This window comes from Netta rufina (genome assembly GCF_964035555.1).
Source record: "Netta rufina genome assembly, chromosome: 1".
Lineage (NCBI taxonomy): Eukaryota > Metazoa > Chordata > Aves > Anseriformes > Anatidae > Netta > Netta rufina.
Window position 1 is genome coordinate 168559871 of NC_140123.1, and position 20296 is coordinate 168580166.

The 20296-nt window shown below is 37.7% G+C and overlaps 1 protein-coding gene across 1 annotated transcript in view; it reads right to left on the reverse strand.

Moving 5' to 3' along the window:
- LGR5 (leucine rich repeat containing G protein-coupled receptor 5) overlaps positions 1–20296 on the reverse strand; it is a gene marked incomplete at both ends in the record, with an annotated part of 88034 nt that overhangs the window by 19699 nt on the left and 48039 nt on the right. The window contains 5 exons of the mRNA XM_084306061.1: positions 3–71; positions 2572–2643; positions 5397–5612; positions 16111–16182; positions 17845–17916. Coding sequence (XP_084162187.1) covers positions 3–71; positions 2572–2643; positions 5397–5612; positions 16111–16182; positions 17845–17916 — 501 coding nt within the window. The remainder of the gene's footprint in view (positions 1–2; positions 72–2571; positions 2644–5396; positions 5613–16110; positions 16183–17844; positions 17917–20296) is intronic.

Genomic DNA, 20296 nt, shown 5'->3' on the forward strand with positions numbered 1-20296 from the left:
ACAATTCTTTTAGGTTTGTTAGTGTCCTGATAGCAGTGGGGAACTCGTCCAGACTGTTGTAATTTAGATCTCTGTGTGAAAACAGATTGTATTATTGGGGTTATGCACTGCATTGAGGATAACATAGACTTGTTAGCATTTGTAACTAAATATCATCTTCCATTCATTGAATAAGTACATACAGGCAAAAGCCAATTAATCCTCAGAAGTGTATGGATGTTTTCTAACAGACTCTATTTAGGGCACATTTTCATTCCTATTTTTCTATCAGCATCCTATTTTCAGTTGTATTCTATCTGTTCAGCAATGAAAAAGCCAAAAGTGGATTCAGATGCTACTAATGGATCTGCTCTTTTGTAAATCACTTATTATAACTTGGAAATTATCAACAGAAAAAATAAAAACCAAACCAAACCAAACCAAAACTTTTGCCTGGAATATTCAAGAAATTTGCACGGTGAGCTGAATTTTATGCAGTTAATTCATCTCTTTATTAAGGTTTCATTTGCCTCTGACTCACTTAGTCCTTCAAGACTTAGATTTAATTCTTGTGTCTTTCTTTCATCTGATGCACTTTTCATGGTCTGTGAGACCAAGAAATTGGAGATACTGGAGATACTGGAGTTTGGAAGGTAAAAAGAAATCTTCCTCTGACTAAAACAAGTGGGAAAACATACAGTTAGTTCAACTTTATCATTAACTATATAGTTAATTTTAAGCCTTGGCAGTGTTCATATGGAGAATGTTTCTAACCACACACATTGTAGGAACAGTAGTTTAGCTGGGGTAGTAACCTCTGCTTTAAGAACTGCTCATGCTGCAATGGCAGTTAGACTTCATTCTGGTAAACTGAATGGGCTGTTAGCATACTTCTGTCCTGAGCATGACATGTGCATCCTTCAGCGTTCAGGAGATACCTGAAACTAAAATCGAGATGTGCCTGTTTAGTGCGATGCTCCCTGAGTACTGCTTTGTGAGGAATGCCATCTGAAAAACTTGACTAAAAGCCTTTTTGAATGGGCAAAACACAAATCATGGTTTACAATAGATTGAAATTGAAATAGTATCAGGCTGAAGTAATGCAGGCAGGAAACTGCTGTCTGAACTCAACAAGGCTTTCCTTCCTGCTTGTAAATCTCTCTCTCCTGCTTATTGACAAAAAGAGATTACAGGCGTGTACGGTTTGGTTTTGCCCTCCAGTGATATGTGATTTCCAGACCTATGCGTTGATGCAAACAAATGATTTTAAAGCTGGCGTCCATCGTTTACACTGAGATCTCTTTAGATTAGCTTGAAATTATCTGGAAACTGGTCTATACAGTACACAATTACTGCACTTGGGGCAAGTGCTGCATTCTCCTATCACAGCAAAGTGGCTGCACCTACACATATTCCCAGGTTCATGATTGTCCTCTGTGTTTTTGCCTCTTTCATGCCAGGTGGCTGGGACTGGCTTTGCAATTACTTATTCCATTGTTCTTTTTTTCTCCATTTTTGACCAAGTGCCATGTGAATCTCATTTGTAAAAACAAAACAAACTATTACATTTTCCTTCTTCCTTTCCTGTCCCCCTTTCCGGTGCTACACTAAGGGACTTCCTTTCAACTCACAGCAGGCTAAAAATCAAAACTGTAAAACTGCAATCCAGTTTTAAGGGATTGATGCAACTGAAACCAGGGATTCAAAAAAAAAAAAAAAAAAAAAAAAAAGCAAAAACTTCTTTTTTTCTTATCTTATGAAAATACAAAAATGAGCAGTACACACTTCTGTGGATGATAAAGAAAATAGTTACCTCTAGACCAGCATTATTCAGTTTTGATACTTTGCTTCTCAAACCAGGCCTTTTTGCTCTGCCTTGGTTGGTTGAAATCTCTAAAATCTCTGGAAAGGATTCAGCTGAGTGCAGAAGGTGGCAGATAGAAAGATATGCACAGGTCTACTGTCCCTGTAGCATTTTTGGGTTCCGTTGTCTGCTCTAGCAGACAACATGTTCACTCATCTATGGCAAAAACTTGAGGCAATTTGAATCTTTACAAGCACTGCTCTTTATCAGAGCTCTTTAAAGACAAAAACGGATACAATTGAAATGTTCCTCTCTTCCCTTGCAAAACATACATAATTTGGCTGTTTGGCACTTTTTCTTTTTCCAGGGATAGAAAAATAAAATCATTTTATAACCCTCCTCTAGGATGAGACAGTTTCTTAATGGTAAACATTTCCATTGAGACAGTTTCCCAATCTAGCTATTAGTTTTATTGATTGAACAAGACAAATAAATAGTACTAAACTAGGCAAACATAATTGTTCATGAATAGGCACTTCTTTTTGAATGCCCAGTACAGTTCTCAAATGTCCTTTCAACAATTTATCAACAATGATTATTAAAAAGGCAAACTAATTTAATAGTAAAAAATAGGATTTGCTGTATAGAGTCATTGTAAACCATCATTTAGATCCTGTAGCGATTAGGCAAGCCAAAAACCACGTTTAGCTTTTAGGCTATTTTTTATTCTTTCAGAATATTAATGAAAACACTGAAAAAAAGAGGAAACAAATAAGAGGTCAACTCACAAAGTCTCTAGGCTGTGGAGCCCATCAAAGCATTTCTTTCCCAGGGAGTAGATTCTATTGTTATGGAGATGTCTGCAGGGGAACATTAAGCACACAGTCAGGAAAGCACACTACACACAGTGGACTTAAGCAAAACATTTTGATGCTTCAATCAAAAGAAACTTATTTTCAGGCATGCACCTATTCTATGCAAGTCATGCTTTTGCAAGAGCACGTAGAGAAGGCACCTTCGCCAACCCTTCCCCCTTTCTCCTGACATCTCCCCACCCATGAGGGCTTCAATTTCATTCCGTACATGGGATTTCTTTTACAACCACCTAGATGGTCTAAGAAGGGTATATCCTGAAGGTCTAGGATGAGGTTTGCATATTAAATACTGTGAAATTGGAGACATATTCTCACCAGTTGTTAACTAACATGTTGCCTTAAGAACTGTGGGGAGTGTTAGCTGTTTTAGCTGTATATATGGAAGACGTATATTCAGGGGGTGTTAGAGAGGATGGCATTAAGCAGGAGCAGGTGAGGAGAAGGATAATCAAGCAGAAATAGTCATTAGCCTTGCAGAATGAAAGAAGACACAAAGCCACAGGACAAGAAGTCATAGCTTCACTGAGATGAGTAAGCTAATCAGTCTTCAAAGTGCTTTAACTTGCCTTCCTTTGAAACTATAAAAACCAACAGCTACGTTCTCATATTTTCAGCAACCGAAAGAAACAGTTGTATGTTACATTTCAATCAAAACCATCCATGTGAGGGCTGGTAATGCTGCCTATTTCTATGGTTTTTAGACTGACATAGAAAAAAAAAATTCTGTGTGAAGCTCATTAATGTGAGTAGGTAGAACTTAGTGATACTTCAGATTGATTTCTGAAGAGGATGCTTTTTTTTTTTCCCAGCAGACCTTTATTTTATTCTGACACTCTGCTCTCATAGTGGAGGGAAACTATGAGAGTAGCACTTAAAAGAAAAGAAGGTCTGTGAATGAGGAACTGCCAAGCACATACCCTTCAATGCTTCATTCTGCTCTGAAAATAATTTTAAAGACCACAGAGCCTACAGAAGTTGAGTCTCCCTGTCCATGAAAAACAAGGTTTCTAATGGCAAAATACAGATGTTTTGTGGGTTTTTCCTTTCCTGTGAAAAACCTAATCATTTTTAAAAAATGACTACACTGAGCTGTAATGCTTTAGTTAGCACGAAGAGTGTCTACGAATTCCAATTATGCTTGGATTGCTAGTGATCGAGCTTCAAACCTACGCAAAATGAACATGCATATTTGCAAAGAGTAGAAAATTTGCCAGACTGAATAGAGTAGGAAACAAATGAAAACAGAACCACACAGGAAGATTTTGACAGGCCAAAAATATCAGCTATCGTAGATCATGAAGGATAATTCAATTATTAATCGATACGAAGACCAGAAGACCAGAAATAAACAGGGCAGATGTAAAATAAGGGAACCTAAGTGAGCTGAAACAATGAGGGAATCAAAAAAGGTCTTTTTCTTCTGGATTTCTTATCTGTCCTCATATCACTGTAATTCTGCTATGGATGTAGAGAATGGCATTGAAGACATTCTCTACCTTAAGCATTACTGAGATGCTTAGCTTGGTTAAATGACTCCTTAAAAAAACTTTAACTTGAATGAGACTGTTACTTGATGTAAATAGAGGGCAAAGACTGTGTGCCCAAGGCAGCTATTATCCCCCTATTATTGGTGCATATATTAGGCACTATGCAGAGATGGTGATTATAAAGCTCAATAAAGAACCCTGAAGAATGTCAGGTTCCATGCTCACACTGGGGTTAGAACATGCTAAAATATGCTAAGTGTCTTACAGACTATGGTTTCAGACAGCCTGTAAATCTTGAATATATTATTCTCTCTTTAATAATATTAAGATTTTCCAAACTATCCTGAAATAACTTCTCCCCCTCAGTCTCCTCCTCAGTTTCTCCAGCCAGTCTAGAATTTTTTCCATTTGGTGCATTCCCAGAAGATAAAAAACTGAAACCATGTTCCAGAGTATTCCTTCCAGATTTTGGTGTGGGTTTTGCATCTGTTTCATTTAGTTGTATTGGTATGCAAACATATCTAAATACAAAACTACATATACTTTCTATGAAGGGAATACATAGTTTCTACTGGACAGCATTGTTTCCAAGTCACCCAGAAAGCTTTCTGTTCATTTCCTTTTTCTAATCTTCTCTCATTCAGTACATGCTGCTTTGGAGTCTTAGAAGGCAAACAGTTCATCTGTTTCTGTTTGTTTTGCTGACCAGATATGGTGATTTAAAAAAAAAATTCCCTTACATAGCTCTTTGCTGGAGACGGAAACTTTTAAGCTAGATCAAAACAAGTGATTTACAAATGTGAGTTTAACTGTAAGAAGATGTAAAAGATATGCTTCTCTAAGACATTTTTTTCTTTCAAATTTTGTTTTATAGTACATATGCAAGCCAGAAAACTTAATTTGTATTCCAAAAAGAACGTTTTCTGTAAGAAACAGTATTGACCTCATGGTAAAGGAGTATCGTCATTAAGACTCATGCAAAAGTAGAATGGAACTGCAGCTTTATGGCCCCAAAATACATCAGTTTAATACTAACACTGAAAGGCAAAACTGAGGTTTAGTTGACCCATGTATATAGCGATTTACCTATTGTTTGCCAACTAGGGAGAGACTAGAGGAATGTTAATTATTAAAGGTTTTCTCAAGCAATGCTTAAATTAAACATTGCATCTTCAAGCAATTTATCACAAGGAGGTCAAAGCTCTGCAAAGAAGCAGAGATTGTGGCTAAAAAGCAATCAATAAAACTTACAGAACTACCAAACTAGAGAGGTTTCCAAAAGCATAGTCTGGTATGTAATGAATTTTATTCAGTGCCAGTGTCATTGCCTGAAGTGCTGGTAAACTTCTAAAAGCTTGGACGGGTATTTCTGTCAAAGAATTATCATCTAGCCACAGGTGTCTAAGGGAGACCAAGCCATTGAAGCAGTTGGGGGGCACATAGTTGATGTGGTTGGCATCCAGGCGTCTAGGAGAAAAAGAAATAAAGAAAATTGATTCTGAGAAAAGAACAGTGGATTTACACATGAAATTATCACCAAGAACACAAGGACAGGTAGGAGTTGCCACATCCATCTTTCATTTCCTGGAGATTCTACATTTCCTTCTTGCTTGCAGCCTTATCTGAGACCTCATGTGGTGTTCCTAAGTCTCCTGGTCAGCTGGCTTGCTGCAGACAGCTCTCCTTTGGAGCCGTCAGTTCACTGAGAGCACAGACTAATCACTTCTGAACAGATCCTCTCTGTGGATCAGGCATGAATTTGTTTCCTTTCCAAATTATTTGCAAGTATGGAACAAAAAAGTATAAGAAACTCAGCAGGGCATTCTCTTTCAGAATCTATAAATCACTGAATCATGGTGCCAAAAGCTGACTTGGGTTTCCATATACTATCCAACATTTAAAAGCCAAAAATAAAAAGAATTTCTGAGTTTCTGCTCATGTTTTACACCTTCTTAAATCCTGTGTATTCCAATGATTTTAATGAGCAACGAAGTTAGCATTTTTTAATGGTGGAGCAAAGTGTTTTTACACAGAGATCAGTGCTGCTAATGCAATTTATTTACTTTAAAAAGTAAAGTACTTAATGCACTTCAGTTGCTGCAGAGCCAACAGAGGGAGCTCAATTGCACATCGTACCTTCTCAGTCTGCAGGTGATATCTTGCTTTCACACTTCTGCAAATAAGGATTAAATCTACTGAACTCTTTGCAGATATGGCACTAGAAATACTATGTCATATATTCACTGGTGTTTACTTTCTGCAACTTCATGAAACATCCAGATGGTGACCTGTACTCCAATACACTTTTTCTGCTTTTAATATTTTGTTTGTAACATAAAAGACGCTCTCTAAAACTTTTCTTGAAGACATCTGTCAGAGAAGTAATTAAGTGAATGATGAAATAAAAACAAATTTAAATATAAGTCTGAAAACACTGCAGAACAAACAGACACACCCAGGGTACAAAGAAGTAATTCTGTACAGCCTAAATTCGGTCTGTTTGAGAGAAATGTAATACTCTTTGTGGCGGACATGGTAATCTCTTTATTTAAAGCTTCTTCCTCATTTGCAGTCATGTAAAATGTCAGGTCCATTCTATCTCCTTCTCCATGCTTCTTCTACCTACTGCATGAGAACAAATAATGAACGCTAAGGCTCCGTGCCAGGCTGGCAAATAACTGAGACAAGGTCAGTTGGAACAAATTTATAAAGTTCAGTGTCAAAGCCCTTGTACAATTAAATTTTCAATATAATAACTGACAATGGCAGGCAGCAGAGACAGAGCTTCCAAAATAACTCAAGGGTTGGTCAACAAATGGGTGAGGCTGGAAATGTTTAGAAATAGTCATGCTGTACCTCCCCCATTCCCCAGGCAATAACCATGCTATGCCTGTGTTTTCAAATAAGGTATAATTTGAATGAGTAGATGAGGTTTCTTTGTGTTTTGGTCAGAAGTAAATTTCTTCCCTGTGTGATGCTGGTATGTAAACTAAGAAGTTACAGTTGCATTAGTTTGACAGTTACACTGATTAAAGAATGGAGGCTTTATTCTACCTAAATGTGTTACTGCATTACAGTCAGCATCTTGTTCAATACCACGGCTGAGTGTGCAGCTCTGGCTTCCCCGCTGACTCCAGAGGAGTTACTCACAGAGCCCTTGGTCACATGTTGAAGCCAAAAGTCAGTTATTTCTATGTGATCCTGTGGCTGAAAAGGCAATATTTCTGTTGTCCTCAGAGAGGTCAGGATTTCTACCTTACTGATATTCAGCAACAAATCAAGGAAAATTTTTTTTTTTTTTTTTTATAACCAAAGTTTTCAAATATAAACCCACCATTAGCTACGTAAGCAAAATCCATGAAATAGTACTGCTGTAACATAAGTGAGATCCTGGGTAGTTGGATTATTCTTTGAATAAACTTTGTAAGAAAATGAGAAGCTACAATGATTTGCGTTGCAAGTCCCATTACTGGACTACGTATCCTACCAGTGCTCATAAGAAGTACTGCCTCAAATGCATTTTGTTATCTAATCTTTTTAAAATTTCCAAGTACCATTTTCCCTCGTGCAGATAATAAAACATTTCAGTAGTGGTTATGTTTCCTGTCATACTGCAGGTAATGCACACTGATGTATAAAGCATTGATCAAAATCGCTGTTTTCAGCCAATTGTTTTACATGTGCTGATCAAAGTTTTGGCACTTTCAGAACTAAACCCATTAACTCACAAACATGACCCTATTTATAATTGAAAATATATAGATAACATGTGGTGAGTTTGAAAGCTGCTATTATATTCCAGAGAGAACCAATTTAAGGAAACAGAAAAGCTTGATCTCTTCTGGTAGGCGGCATGTAAATAAAGCAGCTAGTATGAAATTCACCATGAGCTCACTTAAAATGTCCAAACCTTTCAAAGAAAATGCTTGAGCTATGTGGACTGTATCCCACTGGTGTTTCCTGTGACATACTGTGAATGCTACAACCATATGCATTGTAAATGATGAAAAGATATTATTCATATAGAATTGTAAACATGACTAATTTACTGGTACTCTGAAAAGGGTGAAAGTAGGTCTTTGAATAAGTTTTGATTCAGATATTTTGATCAGTTCAGTATGAATGGACACCTAGTTTTATGCCACTGGTAGGTTTCTAAGGCAATATATATATTTTTCCCTTTCTCTGAGTCTTCTTTCAAGAGTGAGCCCAGCTACCACCTACTGATATATTTGCTAAAGACATTCCTTAATGGCTTGTCAGTGTGTCTTTCTCATTCATTCAAGGTTAAGTCAAATGCTAGGTATGGGATCAGGAAGGAAATTTCTCCCAAGTCATTCTCCCCTCTGAAATAAATATCTATTACATGGACTGCCTCTTCTTGCAGTGATGAGGGACTGAATACAATGAAGGGACTGGGCAAGAGGAAAGCTACAATGACGGACAAAGAAGTCAAGAATACCATGCTTCTTCTGACATTCATTTTAAAATAAGACATGCAAACCCAAGTGATAAGGACCTATACGTCACAGGCAGGAGAGGCAGGGGGGTGAGAGCACATGAGGACCAATTTCAGGCATGGCAGACTAACGAAGGGCATGCTCCTCCCTCTCCTACCACCTTCCTCCCCTCCTGAGAAGGATCCATTACATGGGGAGCAGCACACAGGCCTTGCTGCAAGGTGTGGGGTAATGATGGAGAAGCGCTGGGGACAGGGCCTGTCTAGGACGGGTGTCACAGGCAGGATGGGGTCACCTGCAGCCCCACCATCCTTACAAGCCTGTGGTGACATGGACCCTCTCAAGGGTTTGTTGATAGGAGGTGGGCTAACGCCCTGTGTGAGGAATGGCAAGAGTGACATCAAAACTGGCTCCGAAAAGTGGTTGTAATGAAAATAGAGCTGGCTATTGTGAGCTTGGTTTTTCAAACATGGCCCTTTAAGCAGGATATCCCCTTCAGTCCACAGGGGAAAATGCTAGGACTATTGTGAAAGCTTAATTACAACACATCATCGCAGCAGTTCCCACAGCTCACTTTCAGCTCTGCCCTTGTATGGGCTCGTACAGCACCGATACAAAGAACCCTGAGCAGCAACAGCAAGACTGAAAGAGAGAAGCCACAAGACATAATTTAGGAGTATTTGTTTCTCTCCAGTGCTTGGTGTAAACTCCATGTGCATGCAAAGCAGGAGGAGGTCTCAACTGAGAGTTTTAGTCCTTAGCATTTTTCTCCGTATCCAGATACGCTGTTCAGGTGTTGTGGCAAACCTGCATTCAAGACGGTGTGCCAGGATGCTAGCAATATAATATAAAATATATTTATATTATATAAATATAGCAATATAAAGCACAAAAATCCAGTTCCAGAGCTATTTTCCTATTAAAATTGGCCCTGAAACTCCAAAAGTGGGAAAAAGTGGGGCCAGCAGGAGTTGTTTTGTCATCCTAGGAATCTGGCCGAACACCCAGATCTGAAGTCCATGACCAGACATTTCGTGTGACTGCTCCTGGCCTCCCGAACAGGTGGCTGCATGCAGAGCACTGATAGGATGGTCCCAGGGGTGTACGAATTGCCAAGTGACCCCGCAGGACAGCTCAGCCAAATGTTAGCTGGCACTGGTCGAAAGTGTGGCAAGGACCCTGTTAACAGCACAGCTTGGTAGACAGTCACAGCCAGTGCCTGGGAGCACTCCTAAGCACTGTTTACTTTGCTAGGCTGGCTCTAGCAATAGTATGTTACTGTGTGGTGCCTAGGAGGACCTCCTTGGAAATGTAGTATGAGCCTCACATTGCTAACCTTTTCAGCACCTGCTTCTCCTCCTCCTCCCACAGATGGAGGTGGGGTTCAGCTACACAGGAAGATTTTTCATCAGCAGTTCTCAGCTGGTTGTGCTAAGGACTGGACCCAAATAAAGGGGTAGCATGCACAGTTAGGGTATCCTTGCACCTCTGCCTTCCTCCCAGCTGCTTATCAAGCTAGAAGAGTGTCTATGCTCTGATACTGGGCTAGTGCTCAATGTTTTAGTCCCTCTTCTGTTATCTAGTGTGCCCTAGGGCTCTAGTAGCTCACATGGATAAAACATGCGGCAAATTGAGACTGCAGTGATGAGTTTTGAGACATCTTCATGTATGTGCACAGATGCATTCATGGGTACACACAACCTTGATTTAAACTGTGGGAAATTCCTCCTTAGGGAGTTTTTGGGTAACTGTTGAGGTACTGGGTTTCCTAAGAAGGATAAAGCCTTCTATAGGCTTCATTATCATGGAGTGTGACACGGAAAACCGCAACGTCTTTTCATGAAAACAGTTCTCTTGGGAGAATGTGATTTCATCAGTTGGTTTGTCTTTTAACTAAAAATCAGGATTATTAACACAAACATACCGGAAAAACAAAAAAAAAATTGAATAAAGTTAACACTTCTGAAAAAAAGGCTTTTTAATTTCAAGACTGAACTGGATGCATTTCAGAACTCTGTGCCACCAAAGTCTTCAACTCCTTGCTCAGATTAAGAATTTTCTTTGCAATGTCACATATTTGGAGGAGTAGGGAGAAGGAGCTGAAAAATCAAATTTCTGACTGGTTCCAGCCAGGCAGATTATTTCGAAAATCAGAGATGATTTCTAGATAACATTTTATGTAAAACTGCATCATCACCATATGCTCCAAACATATAAACATATCTGAAAAATAAAATTGATTTATAAATACTGTCAGAAAGTTCAAACAAATTTAATTTATATTATTTTCTTATCCTGTATCTGTAAAGTCAAATTAATTTGCTACACTAAATTCCAGCTTCGTAGATTTTCAATGGAGAAAGGATAGTTTATTTTTTCCTCTACCAATGTTTCCAGCACATTGGAAGAGAGACTGTCTTGCATTCTGCCCTGTTTCCTGCTATTAAAGTATAAGTCCTCTTATATTTTACAGGAATGAAAGCAGGTGATGTGTGTTACTGTAAATAATGCTTGTTTTTAAATAGCCTTGATGACTGGTTTGGTGTGGACAATGACATGGTACTTGATTTATTCTTGATTTTGACCATTCCTGTCTGACAACACAGTAGGAAAAGCTGCTCATTAGTAACGTTGCCGAAACAATAAAATAAAGAGTGAGTTAAGTTTAGAGTTAGGTTTCATCTGTAGTTCAAACTTCAAAGTGTTGTATTACAATAGTCTCAATAAAAGAATAGTAGAAGCTTCACTTCCTTATCAGTGATAGCAGTTAGACTTTTCTCCTTTATTTAGTAACATTTACAAATGAAGATCTCCAACTTACCAGTTGCTAATAAACTAAAATTTGTGTTAACATGCTCAGGGAACAAATGTAAAAAAAATATATATATATTCTTATGTTATTGCCTTCTTTATCAGTCCCTTCTTGTTCAAAAGATACTAATATGACAATTCTAGTACCTAACTGTCACTAGAAAAGATGATTACACCACAGAAAGAAAAAAAAAATCAACACGATTTAAGCAAATACTTAAATTCAGTGAAAAGAGTTGGCTAGACAGTGAGTTGTTAATTAATAACTATATTTGAAAAATAAATCAATATACCTATGTAAAAGGCTTTTGGACTATACAGATATATTTAAAATTATTAAAGGCCTTCTTGATTTAAAAGCAGAATGGAGATATTGGAGCTCTGGGAAACATAAAATCCAGACACCATCTGCTTACAGTCAATTCCAAAGAAAAGTGAGTAACAGGAGAGAGAGCATTTAAGTGGCACTTCAAACCCTGCTGTCAAGATCTAAGTTGTGACACCAGTGATTGTGTGTTGGTCGTTTTCAGTCATGGTATTTGAGATGTTTTCCTCTTTTTGGCTTAACAGAAACGACTGCCATTTGAATTGTTAGGGCCAGTAATCCAGATAATTTGTATTCATGATACAACAAGAAAATTATAGCCTATGTAATAAGCTGAAGATATCCTTCTGCTGAACTTGGAGATAACCACATCTCAAAATTCATATGTTCTGGTTACTTCCTTAAATCCTTATGCCATAAAGGGAGTTGGAGTCCAAAACTATCATCACCCAAGCACCAGTAGCTGAACTCATTTATTAATCAAAGTAGCACATCACAGTTGTTGATTATTGAACTACAAAGACTTCTAAAATTGGAGAAGATTTTAATATTGTTAAATCTAAATTTTCTGCTTCAGACAACCAATATGGTTGTTTGTTTTCAGGTAACAGTATTACAGTTTTCTCACAGATTTTTTGCTGTTGAAATTGAAACACACAACTTTTTTTTTTTTTTGGTGTGTGGTCGTTTCTCATTTCATAGTATATAGTGAATACTGCCTGCTGCCTGCAGGCGACTGATGTATGCTGAAGGTAGTTCAAGCCTTAGGAAATTTATGAGTATTTATCACTTAATCTTGTCATGCTATTCAGCATGCCAACAATATAACAACATGGACAAGAAAGTGGAAAGAGCTGGTGTTCATCCCTGCAATACAGCAGATTTTCTTGCTTTCTGTACCACAGGCCATTTAATATCAATTAATCTGGCTATCAATACCAATACCTGTAATGTCATTTTTTGAGCCTGGAACTAGACAGTAAGGAGGGAATATCATCCAAAAATATCTTTTTGTGCAAAAATTTGTGATGAATTTGTATTTGAACATGGAAAACTTGTGTGTGTATACATATATATCATGTGTGCACACACAATTATGTATATATTTATATAAAAATGATTTTAACATTAGCCTCTTCACATTCATTAAGGTAGAAAGATGATTAGTATGGTTTGCCTCTCTACATGATTGTCCTTCTTGTGTGAAAACTTACAAGGCAGATTTTAAGTCCTGTTACCAGTTTACAGGTTTTTGCAACTACACTAACCTAAAGAAAAGGGTTAATGAGGCTTCCAGAAACCATGCCACCTGTTTAGTTAAACATAATAAACACAAGAAGTTGTTATCTTACAGAAATTGCCTTTGTGTAGGCTTTTAACCTCTTAATTACACCCTTGAAAAGACTGCTGCTATTCTGAAGGTTTCAAGAAATAACTCCTATTGTAAATCAGAAACCAATGCAAGAACCACCTTGTGAACAGAAAATTCCTAGACTGTATGAAAGAAGAAATTGAATCTCTGCACACCTTTATCTGACAGGCACAACCCAGTTTAAGCAAACAAAAGAATAATAGTCTTCTTTTGCTCAAAGAGGTCTCTTTTGCCAGTGATCGTCTTTCAGCTGATAGTGGCTTTTCTGTACAAACCCGTATCGTTCCATCTTGGGTCTGCTACACAGCTGTCTAAAGGTTTCTCCTGACCACTCCTATTCTCCCTCTGATTCAATTCTGTCACAAAACACCACTTCTTTACATAGAATACACAGTGTAACTATGTTTGGTTTACTTCTTCAGCTTCTTCACCTATGGAAAAGAGTATTTGCAAAAAAGAAAGGGTGAGACCGTCATTTTGTTTAGAAACTGTGCTGCAAATTCAACAGTCTCTTTCAGAGCAACAAAGGAACTCTTGTTTGCTTGGCTTATCGTGTTTTGGTCCAGAGTGTGTATAGAATGATGTGATCTCAGCAAGATTTTTTTTGTTTGTTTAGCAGAAAGAAAATCTAATATAGTCACTAGACCAGCATTTTCTCATGACTTTTTAGAAGATCAAAGGAAAGAACTGTAACCTCAAAAGTATATGGCTAAGATATTTCAGACTGTGTCTGGTCAATAAAGAAAAAAGGCACTGACCAAATAACAATTATAAGATAATTAATTCTTAAGGCTGTTTCACCTTGACAAACCTTAGTGAATACTTTGTATATTAAGGAGGTAAATATTGTTCAAGAGGGACATAAGCACCTGGGAGCTAAAACAGAATAATGTGTGCCTGTGTAGTAGTAAGTTACACACAGACGACAAAATTTTGCTAGAAATCAATACATTTCATTAATTCTGTTTTTCAGATTTTGTCTAAATTGGGTGTATGCAAAAGATGTTAACTTGCTGGTAGAACTTCTTTACGCACAAAAAAGGAAGACAGCATGTTTAGCACAGTATGGTTCCCAATCAAAGTATCTCAACTGTAACCAGACTAGATAGCTTGGTATATGTGCTACCCTTGTAATTCTTAGACCAATGATGTGGTAAGCGCTGTACACTGAAGCAACATTTTTTGCAATAGTTACTTAACTTCTCTGATGACCTCTACAGGAAAATAACTTTATTTAAAAGTAATTCTGTGAAAATATATGATGATCAACTAAAGCACACAAAGTCAGCTGACGTTTTTGTATGTCCAAAGAAGAACATGCCTGGCTATCTTAAATCATCCAGATATTTCTTTCTGTACATTCAAAGTCAGTAGATACTTTAGAAAATTTACCCATCCTTTTCTCCATCCTGCGTTGAGACAGCAAGAGTGGCTTTGTAGTTGGAAAATGTGAACTGCAATCGCAGTACAAGGCACTAATTATAATCAATTGACCGAACAACAAAATAGCAGGAGGATTTCAGTAGAGGTAGATGTAAAGTCACGTCTCTGGGGAAAAGGCAATTCTCACTTGACATGACAAACTTCTGAATAGCCATAAACATGCTAGGAATTGGTCTTGAAGTTGTAATAAGTGTGAAAATCATAGCTGAGTGTTCAGTAAGGGTTAAAAATTTAAATAAGACAAATGTTGGGGGGTTAGCCAGAAAGTGAATAAAAAGCATCCATAATTCCCCTCTGTAAGTCCAGTGTGTGTGGACACTTTCAATATTCTGTGGAGGTCTGGTTCCTCCCTGACTTGTCTCAAATCCATTATCAAAGAACTGGAAAGAAGTTCAGTACAGAGTGACAAAGATGACCAGATGCAGGGAATAGCTCCCACTAAGAAACAATTTAACATTAATGACTAATGGAGGTATGATAGAAGTCTATAAAATCTGGGGTACAACAACTGTTTATACCATATTCCTACATCTATCAGCATCTGTTACCATCAAGAGTGATTGTAAGTTCCAAGTACATTAGGGGAGGAAGTTCACCACACTATGCAGAGTTAGCTGATCAGCAGATATTCTGCCATAGAAAATAATGGGTGTTATATTGGCTCAGAAAGCAATTATATAAACTCAGAAAGAAACTCACAAACTCACAAAGAAAATCCTTTAAGACCTATTGAGTTCAAAGAAGCTGTTCAGTGAGTCCCTGAGTCCCAAGCTTTGGCAGATGGGACAGTTTACCAAGGGAGTATCATTATATTCTTCTCCTGACCTTTTAGTTTTCCTTTGGCATCTGCTGTTGAAGGCTGGATACTGGGCTAGGTCAGCTTTTAGCATGATGCGGTACAACTGTCCTTATGTTATGGGGCAGAAGCACATCAAAATAATTTCATTCATACCATGAAGCAGCCAATCCTCACTCCTGGTCTAGGAAATCTGGCAGGAGTTCTGTTAAAACTGAAGCTTGTGGACTGAGTCAGCATGGCACAGTCAAGAACTATAAATATGGAGACCTGCCTGAAGCACAGAATATAATTAAGCATCCTCTAGTACACTTTGTTTCATAAGTTAATAGTATTTTCCATATTGCTTAAAAAGAAAAAAATTACAGCAAACAAAAAACAAACCAACCAAGGGTTTCGTTTAGGATTCTTTCTTTTCACCTGTAAAGAATCTTAACTAGAAACCAGGGGAAAGACCAGTGCTCAAGGGACCATATTCTTGACACAGAAAGTATTGCAGGGCAAGGGATGTCTTCTCAGATGGTGAACCAGTATATAACACTGCAAATAAGCCACCAGTGTCATGAAATTACTGGAATTAAATCAGTCACTTTTGATGTTTAATTGAGAGTACAATTCTCTTGAAAAGGAACTCAAAGAGAGTTAAAAGGAAAAGTTGGTTCAGCATGTTATTGAGTGACATTAACAAGTAATTAATAGGTAATCTCATATACTATTGTTAATGTAGGCTTAGAAGTTGATTTATCAAGTGTACTCACAGAGACTGCAGGCTGTGTAAATTCTGGAGTGCTTCAGTAGGAACCTGGCGTAGTTGGTTATTCTGCAGCATCCTACATTTTGAGTAGCACAAAAAAAAACCAGAATCAACACAGTAAAGGTATTTTTTTTTCTATTGCAAATTTTCTTCTGAGCTTACCTCCTTTGTACCGGTTTTACCTGAAGATTATAAGCAATTTACATAAATGCTCCATTTACCTGGCCTTTTCAAAATTCTGTTTCTCTTCAAACCAAACAAGTACCCGTAGCACAACAGCCTTGTTAACAGCTACACATCAGCTTTAAGTGGGATCTTTAGAGCAGGTGAGGAAGTTAATAGATTAAATCTTACTTGCTTTTGATACGTTTTTATAGGTGTGAGCTCCTAATTGCCTCCAGTGATTCTGGAACTGTCATCCTCATTGGGGGTTGGACCTGATGATCTCTTGAGGTCCCTTCCAACCCCTACAATTCTGTGTTTCTGTGATCCTCATGTATTGATTTTTTTTTTCTTCTGCAATACTTCAGTGTTTTATTTTGATAAAGCTCTGAAGGACTGAGTCTTGAAATTCTGACCCAGGAAGATGCTACTATGGCCAACAGGATTTTTAAATGTATGAGGAATTTATGATCTGTTTTGAATAAATTTTTCTCTGTAAGAATTGCTAAACCTTTCCCAATGAAATTATTTTTCTCAAAAGAAAGGTTGCTTGCAATCTTTTAGCGTGCAAAGACAGAAAAATCATTTTTCATTCCAGTAGAAACTTTTCTTCACTTTGAGCATGGTTCCATTCACACCGCCTAATAGCCTTGTTTCGACCAACTCCTACATATGTAAAAGGACTGTATTTGGGTGACGCTGACGTAGTACATGTCTTCAAAATGAGGCATATTGGGACATTGTATATGAAATCATTTTTTGGCAAGCTTAAAGCTTCTAGGGCCAACAAGAGCTACAGCTGGCCAACTTTAGAGCAGATGGAGTGGGAAGCCCTTCATACTTCTTTCCCACTTACATATCTTTGCAGTAGAGCTCTGTATATTTTTATAGTAGCATCTGGCTTAGCTTGACACTGCCTAGGAGGCTGGCATTCTTGTTAATAAAAAAATTTCTATGAACTTTACTTTAGGCAAAGATCACCTCCATTAGATATATAGTTAAATTTGGTCTGCTAATAATTTTTTATCAACCGTATATATTGTCTTAATACTCCAAGTAACATAGTGTCTAGTTATTTTAAATAATTTATCTTAGAGTAATTAGATTTCAAAGAATAAGATACAAAATAAGAACTGGATTTTCAATTACACTGTGTTCTACAATAATGACTTCCCCCATCCCAGCTCTCAAGAAAAGGAAAAGGCAATTTACCCCCACTTTTTTGTGATCATGAAAAGTCCAAAGGCATTTAGACCTGAACTCAGAACTTTTGAGACAATTAAAGAAACTATTAACTGAACCAATTTTTACCTTTGATATTGTACAGAGACATCTACTTGATGAGCAAGTTGTTTTTAGAATGCCATTAATGTTTTCCAACCTTTGTGTTTAGGATATTTTCTATATGAAAAAACAAAGATTTAATGATGTTCATATGTATCTTCACTTCAGCTGAATTGTTCAAAATGAGCTGATCAAAATATGTAATTTACTTGATCAAAACTTCACTGGTTAATTAGATCCCTGGAGCATTTAGGAAATCAGAAATATATCAAACAACACACAGTTTACTTACAGCACTTTAAGACTGAAAAGGCCAGCAAATGCTCCCTTAGGAATGTATGTCAAGCCATTTCCTGCAAGACGTCTGCAAAGTTTGAAAAAGGAAAAGAAAAAAAGAGTGAATACTTCTACTCTTCATGTGGAATTAATTTGGTTGTTAAAAAGTGCAACACAGCTATGTTTGAACGACTGATGCCAGAGGCAGTAGTTTAAGAGCCTTGTTTTGTCATTAATACACTTTTAAAAGCAAAAAATCAAGAGGAGCCCTTAACTGTACAGTTGATTTACTGACAGCTGGACTGCAGAGACAAAATGCAAGTTCATTATAAATCAAGCTTACATGTATGGTTTAAAATGCATATCTAACTCTTCATAGTATCCTTTTTAATCATTAGACGCTCAGTAACAAAAATACAGGTACACTGACAGCAATAGCATCATTAGACTTAAAGGCATGCACTCTTGGAATTGTGCATGTACAGTATTTGTGCACATTTAATAAAGCTCTGCGTTTAACAGATGTGCACATAGTATTAAAATATATTCATGTAGTAGTGATTACAGTTCATTTTACAGTAACAACACATAAAACTTCTGTACTGGTGCAATCACACTATTCCCTGTGAACAGACATGTAATAGTTTGTCTTAAAGTGTATTTGCTTAAATTTGTAGGGCTTTTTCCCCTATTTCTGTTGCATCCTCCTTCTCAGAATGCTTGCATGTACTTTACAGACCTAGGTAAGTACAACAAATACCTCTGTAAAGAACATTACCCAGCCAAAAAAAAAAAAAAAAAAAAAGCAATGTGTAAGATTTTTGCCTATGGAAGAGATTCTGTATTCTGTATTTGATGTGAAACAATGCCATTGGTATGTTCCCCATCAGTGGAACTCCAGAGCATCTTGCATTTACCCTGCTGACATTCCAGTCCATCAGGAATGTGCTAGGATACCCGTTCCACAGCTGGAAAATTGACTGGCTGAGGTCAGATTCCCAGTCAAGCTCCCCCAAGTGTGTGTCAGTAGAGCCATATTGTCTGCTCTTAGGTGGCCACAGTTGTGGGTTGGTGTGATCTGACCTTTGTATTTGCACACCAGTTTAAGCCAAGTGGAATTGAAATTTCGCATCAGCTAAGATAATGCACATCAAAATTGCAGACGGTTACTGCAGGCCAGCTGGTGTGATGGCTGAGCTGACATTTGGTTTGGCATCTGGCCCTTTAGGAAAGACCACAGGACTAGATCCACAAAATGCCTTAGGTATTGTGCTGCCAGAGAGGAACCTGCAGCATTGAAATTGGCATCAGAGTTGTTAATCCTGTTCATTGAAAAAGCCAGATGCTTACAACCTCCATCCCAAAGATGCAGCACCAACCGGTTCTTAAAATTCATCTTCCTTTGGAGCTTATTTGGCCCAAGATAACTTCAGGTTCCTGGGCACACCTCTTTAGACATCCTTTTCATACATAAAACAAAAATTTGGCCACAGAGAAAGAAATTGTGATTCCAGATGCTAACTCCAAAGACTTTTCAGGCATCTTTGATTTGTGAAAAAGGACCTTCCCTGTACACACACACACTTGTTGGGTGATAGGACCTGTGGCTCTTCCTTTGTGTGCTAGGCTAGGCATGCCAGATCAGTTCCCTGAAAAGAAACGTCGTTTGCAGATCACAGACTAGCAGAGGCTAGGGACCTCTCTAATGCTGATCTCAGTTATGATATGGAGTTTTGGAAAGACTATAGACTATTTAACCCCCTCAAAGCTGTTATTTTGCTGATAGGACTGGATATGAGTCTGGACATGAATCAGAAAGTGAGGAGCTTGTAAAACTACTGAAAAAAAAAGTAGGTACAAGTACTGAGGTTTCCACTTGCAGAAAAACGTGCCTGCTTTGTGTGTCATATGTAAAACTTAATAAAGAGCCAAGAACTAAACTCCTATCTCCAAAGATTCAAGCTGGTGCTTCGTCAGGCCACCATCTTTTCCTAAGAATGGCCATGTTGCAGTGAATTTTGTAGTTGTTGCAATGCAAACTGCCACACACACATGTTCATACTGACACTTGGAACTGGACTGTTCTTTATTAAAAGCTAAGAATATCAGACCCTTTAAGAGCTCCTGGAGAAGGACGCTGGTATGGGAAGCATGCTCCTCCCTGCTCCAAATGCAGGACTGTGGCAATGTGACTGGGACAATGCCCAACCTTAGAGTTTTATTTCAATGTGTAATACTTTTCCCAGCTTAAGAGCATCATTGTGTCTTTCTGTGGTAAGCCTTATAATATTTGGCTTTTTTTTTTTAAATTGACTGTTTTAATTTTTAAATTGGTTTTATGGTACCTGTGATGCATATCTAATATAATCAGAAGGAAATACCTATGCACAGAGACATGCGTATACATGCACATGCCACATGTCTCACTGACATTCAGCATGGTTTCAATGAGACTGTACTGCACTGGG